This window comes from Camelina sativa, chromosome 6 (genome assembly GCF_000633955.1).
Source record: "Camelina sativa cultivar DH55 chromosome 6, Cs, whole genome shotgun sequence".
Lineage (NCBI taxonomy): Eukaryota > Viridiplantae > Streptophyta > Magnoliopsida > Brassicales > Brassicaceae > Camelina > Camelina sativa.
In genome coordinates, this window is record NC_025690.1 from 20,023,260 (window position 1) to 20,032,027 (window position 8,768).

Here is an 8,768-nt window from a genome sequence, read left to right on the forward strand (position 1 = left end):
TAAGTAGTAGCTGTACTAGTAGTAGCAATAGCTTGTGGTTTGATGAAAACAAGACAGAGGATAAGTTCATGTTGTACTATTGATCTCTTTTACCAACTTTGATTCAACCCCCATATTCTCTCTCTTTCTTTCTCAAAACTGAACATGAATTATTAAAGCTTGTTCTAAGAGGGGTTTAAACGTGATTAATGAGTTTAACTTATTTTTTTATTGTAAATAAGAACTCTCTTTAGATATAATTTGTTGAACTTACAGCTGCTAAAGTGTTAAGTGAAGTTTTTATAGTGGTCAAAAGAACATTGTGACTAACAAATCGATTTCTGTCTACAAACTAACATTTCTATGGCCAATAAGCTTATATCTATCATGAAAAAACATGTGATACAAAAATCTATCATATCATAAAAATGTCGCATCATTTTCTAATAGTTTCATTTTTAACTATTTTGAACTATTTGTTCTTCGGAACATTGGAGTAATTAAGTTAATTTATAGAAAAAGAACAACATTCATATAGGTTTTTAAGATATATAACAGATTTGGAATAGGTTATCTATGTCAACTCCATATTTGTATAGCTAAAATAATCTACCAATACGTTTTTTTACCACCACACCAAAAAAAAAAAAAACTCTTATAATTTGCTTTTAGAGTATAAACTATAAAGAATGCATGAGACTGTGAGAGTATTTGGTATGCTAACTACTTTGTATTGTTCCCCTCACCCTCATTAAGGAATCTCAAAATCTTGTCAATAAGCACAAATTAAAACACATGCATACATATAAATTATATCTTACCATTTAAATTCGAAAACTATTCCCACTTGCATTTCTTCAAGGTATTATTTTTTTCTTTCCATGCTCTTAAGTATAGCCTCATGTATAAGTTATTAATTAACCAATCGTTGATCAAAAGGATGACCATATTCACCACAACATCTATTGTTGTTATTATTATGGATTTTAATAATGATATGGATGGCAAAAATATATTCCCAAACAACATTATGTTCTTAAATATTAAAATTATCGACTTTCTAAAGCGCAACTCAATCATTTTCTTCCAGCGAAACTGGTCAATCGTATCTGCTGCCTTCAAACTTATCCAAACTCATTAGCAAAATTAGTAGAAAGAATTTCACAATGTTTATTAATGGATCTTTCGAATATTTCAGACATCTAGTTGTATATATGTGGTTTTCTTCCTTTTTTTTTGTTGCTATTTCTTTTTTTGTTGCTATTTCTTCTTCCAAGTTTGACTATTGCGCATCTGATGTGACAGAAAATAGACATAATTCCAACATTAGAAATGAACTATAGATAATAAATAACTTATTGATGGTCGAATTTAAAATATAAATCCTAACGCATGATTAATTAGCCACAAACGTCTTTTTTGATACTGATAAGAGAGTCGTACCAAGATTGGGCTCGACATATTAGTATTACTGCATATATTCGTACACAATTGTATAAATTAACTTCTCCGTCAGATTTTGTTTTCTTCTTCGACCGACGAATTAGAAAAGAAAAGAAAAAAGAATCTTCACTGTTTAAATAATCACTAACATATATTTGTACATGCATGATCTCATTCATTATATATTTATATGTAGTTTGAATAGTCTGCATTAAGGGAATGAGGAATTAAAGATGGCGTGATTAGAATTTGAGTGGAGAGGAACTTGACAAAAGGTACGACATTGCCTCTCTGTAAAAGATGCCTATCATTGTGCGACATAATTCATTGAAACACTATTACAGCGATCGACTGATGATAAATATTAGTGACAAGAATTAAAGTTTGATATACAATCAAATTATTGCTAATATTTTTTTTTGGAACAAAGGCTATGACTATATTGGCTTCTATTGCTGTATATGAAAGTCTTAACATGACACGTTTTGCAAAATCCTTTACAAAGAGATTTCTACGGAAAGCACAAATTGAACCACAAGACTATTTCTAGTATTTGTTGGGATTGAGATGCAAGGAATAAAGTAAATCCTAGTAAAGACAAGAACTAGAGTTTATGCTAGTGTTTGAACTTTGACTTTTTGTACTGACCGGTATTTGTTTTTCTTTTTAGTTGAGAGTGGGTATCTAAAGAAGGTAAGGATTGTGACATTTTTAATAAGAATGCACATAACATCGTCCACAGACAGTATGCAAGAGAGTTTATCTACAGCTAAATGTTGTTGAATATGTTAAGGTCAGGAATGCCACACAAGATTTTTTTACTTCTCTTCCCCAATGCTATGCTTACACACAAGACTTTTCACTTCTCTTCCCGAAAGCTTCGCGGGACTACTTTAAGGTCGTTCAATAGGATCTTTAGACGCTTTTCGTAGTAAGAGTATCTTAAGTTTCTGCATCTCCATGAAGAGAATATATCCTATAATCTCTAAGTTATTAATAAAAACATCCAAACCTTTTCAAAATTTATGCATTCCTTGACAGCACAGGGCCACCATATAAGTCAAGCTAGTCCAAATGAAAACCCAATACCCCCATCAAACAGATCTCTAACGAAAATCTTGTTATCTCTAAGCAGAAAAACCATAAAGAGATTATTAGATCAAAGTATGTATTAGGGGAATTTATAGCAAATGTAAAAGGTTCTGTACAATGAATGATATATAAACACTTGAGGATTGTGGGTTAGAGCCAATGTTTTGTGAATCACAAGAAATGCCATTGCCAATAAACTTTGTCGACGATGCCACCACCTGTTCGAACCGCAAGGTGAAGCCTTTCTGCAGCCGGAGGAACTCCCCAGAGATATGGAACTGCCACTGTCATTGTTAGTTTCTCTTGTAAACCGCTTGTGCTCTCTTTCTCTGTAGCAACAATCTTTTTAACACAAAGTAGTAGTTAATTTAGAAAGAACGTTAAAAGGCAAAAGAGAGAGAAAGACAGAGAGAGTGATTTCAAGGTAAACTCAAACCTCTCCACCATGTTCTAAGACAGTGTCTTCAACAACATCACTAAGCATCTCAACAGAACGGCAGAATCCAATGATACATAGTCTTCTTCCCATATCCAGTCCCTAACATTTATACAGTGCACTACATTATCTGTGTTGTCCATAGTTTAGTAAACCGAAAAAGTAAGCGTTGCGTACGTTTGTAGCTGCGATGTCAAATAGAGCTCCAAGGCATAGACCTTGAGCAGGATCCATGTAAGCGCTTTCTTGAAACTTTTGGTGTTTTTCTGGTGATTTGGATCTCCCATGTTTCTTCTGTCACAAAGCATATAATTCAATCTCAACCAAGAAACGACACATGTAAGCAAAACTATGACAGCACAATGAGGCGAGGCGAGTAATTAAACCTCTTAAGATAAGAAACATCGAAATCGGTTCTACATTGTTTACTTATAAGAAATTCCAGACAAGAACACACACATGACACAAATCTGTTATCCACAGGCACGGAATCAAACAGAAAAAAGAACATATGCAATGAAATGCATACATGAGATGGTTTGAGGATAGCACAACGGTCAAGTAACAAGACACCTCTTAGGCTAAGACAGAGTGACAAAATCTCTACAAACATTTGAAAACCTGACTAGATTTGAACAACTTGTAAGAAGTTCCAAGCAAGAACACAAACAAAAGAGTTAAATCAAAAGATAATGAAATTAGCATACATGAGAGGAAGATTTGATGCGGCGAGGAACCATATTGCCTCCAATCTGAACTAACCCATCAGAAGTGAAAAGTGTAATCCTTTCTTCAGGAACCCATTCAATGTCTGTAAAAACAAAACAAAACAAATTGTCACAGATCACAACTCAAGAATTGCATATGATTTCAAGAAAAATGTGAATAAAAGACTTCAAAAACTGTTAAATTACATAATTCAAGGATGATCAACAAGCATCACAACATAACGAGTGAGATCAGAATCACCCTGATTTGGATTAGATCATATGAGAGACCCTAATCTAAATCCAACAATAAGAATGAGCAAGACTCCGAAATTAGATTTACCGTTGTTAGCATCGGACCAAGGGAAGAAGCTAAAAGCATCGTCATCGGAGAAGCTACCGTAATGCGAAGCCTTAACGGCGAATCGAGAAGCCTTCCGAACGCGGGAAAGAAGAAGAGATGAGAATCGAGCGGGTGAAGGAGGATGATGAGAGTGAAGAACAGGAGAGATGGTGAGGTGAGAGGAGAAGGTGGAGAAGAGAAGCGTAGTAGAGGTCTCCGCCATGAGAGCAGCACAAACACAAACAGAAACAGAGAGACGTGGAGGAAGAAGAAGGGGAAAAAAGGAAACAGAGCGAGAGAGTATCTCTCTACGCCACATGCTTTAACGCCGATGCTGCCACGTGTCCCCCTCTTGTTTCAATTTTTTTTTCTTCTCTTTTCATTTTACCATCAAAAAAATTAGTAATATTTAACTGAAAGAATTGCAATAAATTGTGTAATCACAATTCTATGTGGGGATATATATATATATATATATATATATTTAAATAGAAACTGATATAATAACATTTTTTAGAAAATTATATAATCATATTTTAGGAGATAATTGTTGAATTAAGTTCTTCAAAAAAAATTGGCAATACTATTGATAGTAGGGTGGTGAATATTTGGCAGCAATTGTTGAAAATTTAAATTACTAAATTTCTGTGATAAATGTTAAATAAATGTAACCCGAACCCGGTTAGAACCCGAACATAAAGTAAATGTAACTCACCGTTGAGACAAAATTTTGTCTATTTTATTCGTTCTCTTTTATGTGATTTTGGGGAAAGAAAAAAAAAGAGGGCTTGATTAGACACTGGTTTGAGCTTTGATTCGAAACCCTCTTCTCAATGTCTTTCCTCGGCCATCAAGTTTGAATTTAAAATTTGATACTAAATGTAGTAGATATTAGGTATTAGCAAATCATGGTAGATTTTGGATGTAAATATATTTTGATTTTGGGTAAATGTAGATCTTAGCAAATCCTATAATATTTGGAATAGATTGGGAGAGATTATGTAGCTGATATTCCGGGATTGATTTGATATTTGCCTTAACACTCGTTTTTTTCTCTTCTCTCTTGCAGCATTCTGNAACATTTTTTAGAAAATTATATAATCATATTTTAGGAGATAATTGTTGAATTAAGTTCTTCAAAAAAAATTGGCAATACTATTGATAGTAGGGTGGTGAATATTTGGCAGCAATTGTTGAAAATTTAAATTACTAAATTTCTGTGATAAATGTTAAATAAATGTAACCCGAACCCGGTTAGAACCCGAACATAAAGTAAATGTAACTCACCGTTGAGACAAAATTTTGTCTATTTTATTCGTTCTCTTTTATGTGATTTTGGGGAAAGAAAAAAAAAGAGGGCTTGATTAGACACTGGTTTGAGCTTTGATTCGAAACCCTCTTCTCAATGTCTTTCCTCGGCCATCAAGTTTGAATTTAAAATTTGATACTAAATGTAGTAGATATTAGGTATTAGCAAATCATGGTAGATTTTGGATGTAAATATATTTTGATTTTGGGTAAATGTAGATCTTAGCAAATCCTATAATATTTGGAATAGATTGGGAGAGATTATGTAGCTGATATTCCGGGATTGATTTGATATTTGCCTTAACACTCGTTTTTTTCTCTTCTCTCTTGCAGCATTCTGCTATCAGGAATACCATTGAGCATTTCGCCCAACAGCACAGACTTAATTCAAATCAAGCTTTCTTCCTGTTCATCCAGTATGATTGGAATGAAGTTGCTATTTCTCATGTCTTGAACAGGGCAACATCAATCATCAATTCATTTGTATCTGAGATGCAAGATGGGGATGAAGGTGCTCCTGCGAATCAATAAATTGTTGGCAATATAATTTGATAGTGGTGAATATTTGGCAAAAACTATGGTAATTGTTGAAAATTTACATTACTAGATTTTTGTAATAAATGTTAATTAATAAATTTTAGATGTATATATGTAATTAGTTTTTTCAAAGAAAAAATATATGTAAATAACTCTACTCACTAACTAAAAAATCTCTTTTGTTTTATAAAAAAAGCTTTGAATACAATAATTTTTTTAATTAAAACTTTATTAAAAAGAAATAGGATGAGGATGATGATAAAGATGAAAATGAAGATAAAGATGAAGATGAAGTTGAAGATGTAGAAATACCCTATGAGATGTAGAAATACCCTATGAGTTTTGTGTTGCTTGCAACCAAGATACACAATTTGTTACAACCGACTGCACGAAGGATGCTCTTGCACATATTAAGCTTCTCATTAGTTGTCGTCTCTTTGGTTTGTAATTGAACTAGAGGATGTTTCTGTTTGCGCTACTTGAAGAGATGCGTGGAGAATACATTCCACAGTTAGTGACTCACTACACAGCAAAAACTCATCCTCTACGAAGAGGTATTTACTTTGGTTGGTCTTCCAAGGGTGACATATGGAAAACTTTCTTTGATGGTGTCAAAGGGGAGTTTAAGATTTGAAATCTGAGGAGCAATTTTATTCTCTATCTTTTTTATGTCAACTTTGGGCTAGTTTGTTTCTTTTTACGTTTGCTATCTTTGTTTACCATACTTACGGATTAGAAGTTTTTTTTTGTTTGTTTGTTTGTTGACGAGACTAACGCTAAGTCACTACCTTACTACCTTATCAAAACCACAAATCATTTTGTAAAGCCAACAAGATTCGACTGGCTTGAAAGAAGTATCATCATAACCAAAATACATGTTTGTTTATATTTCAACTCTGATAGGAGAACATCTCCATAACGACGATATATCAATTTCAAAATTAATGTACAACGAATTTTTTTGTCAAAATCAATCAAACTCCGTCTACCTCTTGTCTTGTAGATTGTGAACATTTGATCGTAGCCTCGAGAATATGGAGGACAAAAAAGATTCCTTATACTTGGTTGTGGTTTGTATTCAAAGCAAAGGAAATCGAGAAGCTGTGTACAATTTTGACAATCTCAACTTGATGAGCTATAGATCAGATGCCAGAAATGTCTTGTAATGGCATAAACAAAACAAAATATCTTTTACCCGCGCACAAGAAGTAAGATCAAGTAGCCAAACTCTTTACATATATAATCTTTGTAACTAAAGCCTTTCAATTTTCTTTGGTTTAGCGTGTCCATCTTATGAAAAAATACAATATGACAAGTGTCGCGATCATACCAGTGTATTTGATCCAAGTATCAACACGATTGCGCCTCTCAATGAGCCTCAGTACCGAGTTGGAGAGCCCTACGGTGTTCAGAACATCCAAAGCTTTACGCTGTGCCCTCTGACAGATCCAAAAACCCAATGTGAGAAAACCTTAATGGTATTTATTGACTTGTGTGGCGTATAACACAGGTTAAGATTCCGTTAAGGTTACCTTCAAACGATCTCTTTGTTCAGCATATTTGGAGAGGATAGCAACTCCACTGGAAAACGATTCTTCAAGCATTCTCTTCGAATTCTTCACAGAGTTCATAGCTTGAGCTTCCTCATCAAATATTTGCATAATGTGAGCTCCTTCTCCGCTCGCTCTGCCTAACAAATCCGCTCTCTCTTTAGCTTCCAACATCTTTCTCTGATTCCTCGACATGTATTTTTCCAGACTTTGGTTCAAATACTCAGCCTCTTCTCCAACTTGTTCAGTCTTTCTGCAACAAAACCCCACCAAAACTTACTTCTGATTTCAACACAAGAGCTTCAACTATATCACCCTAACGTTCGAGAAGCACTATTTATGAGATTCAGAAAACCAGTAGAAATCAAGAAACACCTAATATGCTTTGTGATTTCAACACAGGAACTTGGACTAAAACTACTCTTATGCATTCAGAGATTTGCAATGATCACTTGCAGATGAATTTAGAATATGAGAGGGATGGAAACAAGAACCTTCTCCAGAGATCACGCTGAGATTTAACATGGATAGAGCGCCAGAGAGCATCCATGTTGGAGCAAAGAGATCGGACCTCAGTAATGTCTCGTTTAACGGAGGAAGCCAAATCGGGAGAATCCATAGAAGATGACTCGAACCTCTCCAACCTCTCGATTCCATCGCGAGCCTTTAGTAGAATCCTTTTCGCACTACTATATACCTCCGACAAGGATCCGCCTCCTCCGACGCTACCAGACGCCATTGTACACAACTCAGATCAATCAGGACCTTCTCCGTACCTGAATCAGAGTTTGTAGAAATTGAGTAATATAAACAAACAATTGTGGAGAAGAAACAAAAAAAAAAAATCGGATCGAAATTCAAAAATCACCTCAGGAAGGAGAAAGAAGACGATAAAGCTTGTGGCGCGCCGTGTCGGAAATTGCCGCCGGAGCAAATCGCAATCGGAGATGTTACGAGGCGATCTAGATTTTTGATCGGAGAAAACAATACAATAATAAAAGCGCTAAACGCTATGTTAGGCCCATATCCAATACTTAATTGGCCTAGTTTGTTTTTGTTTCGCTCAACTTCAACTTACAAACCCATTATTAGACTTGGTACCAAGTGGTCAAGTAGCATTATTAACAGAGATCTCATACTAACACTAACACAATAACGTTTGGAAAGTTTACGTGTAAAATGATGTGGAATCCACACTACTATTTTATTTGTAAAAGACAATTTAACTTTTCGTTATATCTTTAATATTATATATATGTTCCATTTTTTCGCAAATCTACTTAGTGGAAGTTAAAGAATCATATGAATTTGTGTACCAATAAGGGGACAAATGATTATTCACTATTCTATAAGCTCAAGAATATGTTTGATAG

General features: G+C 34.3%; 2 protein-coding genes across 3 annotated transcripts; both read right to left on the reverse strand.

Moving 5' to 3' along the window:
• On the reverse strand, positions 2,582–4,291 carry LOC104792472. Of its 2 annotated transcripts, none has more exons than XM_010518619.2 (5): positions 4,001–4,291; positions 3,658–3,761; positions 3,128–3,244; positions 2,951–3,052; positions 2,582–2,856 (listed from the first exon to the last, which is right to left on the reverse strand). In XM_010518619.2, the coding sequence occupies exons 1-5, from the start codon at positions 4,221–4,223 to the stop codon at positions 2,686–2,688; spliced, it is 717 nt and encodes a 238-aa protein (XP_010516921.1). In that variant the 5' UTR covers positions 4,224–4,291; the 3' UTR covers positions 2,582–2,685. The 2 variants fall into 2 exon arrangements, with proteins under 2 accessions (XP_010516921.1, XP_010516922.1); XM_010518620.2 differs by having other exon boundaries at positions 3,128–3,241; positions 4,001–4,286.
• On the reverse strand, positions 6,964–8,390 carry LOC104792473 (membrin-11). Its single transcript, XM_010518621.2, has 4 exons — positions 8,264–8,390; positions 7,890–8,171; positions 7,378–7,648; positions 6,964–7,284 (listed from the first exon to the last, which is right to left on the reverse strand). Exons 2-4 carry the CDS (start codon positions 8,132–8,134, stop codon positions 7,123–7,125), a joined length of 678 nt encoding a protein of 225 aa, XP_010516923.1. The 5' UTR covers positions 8,135–8,171; positions 8,264–8,390; the 3' UTR covers positions 6,964–7,122.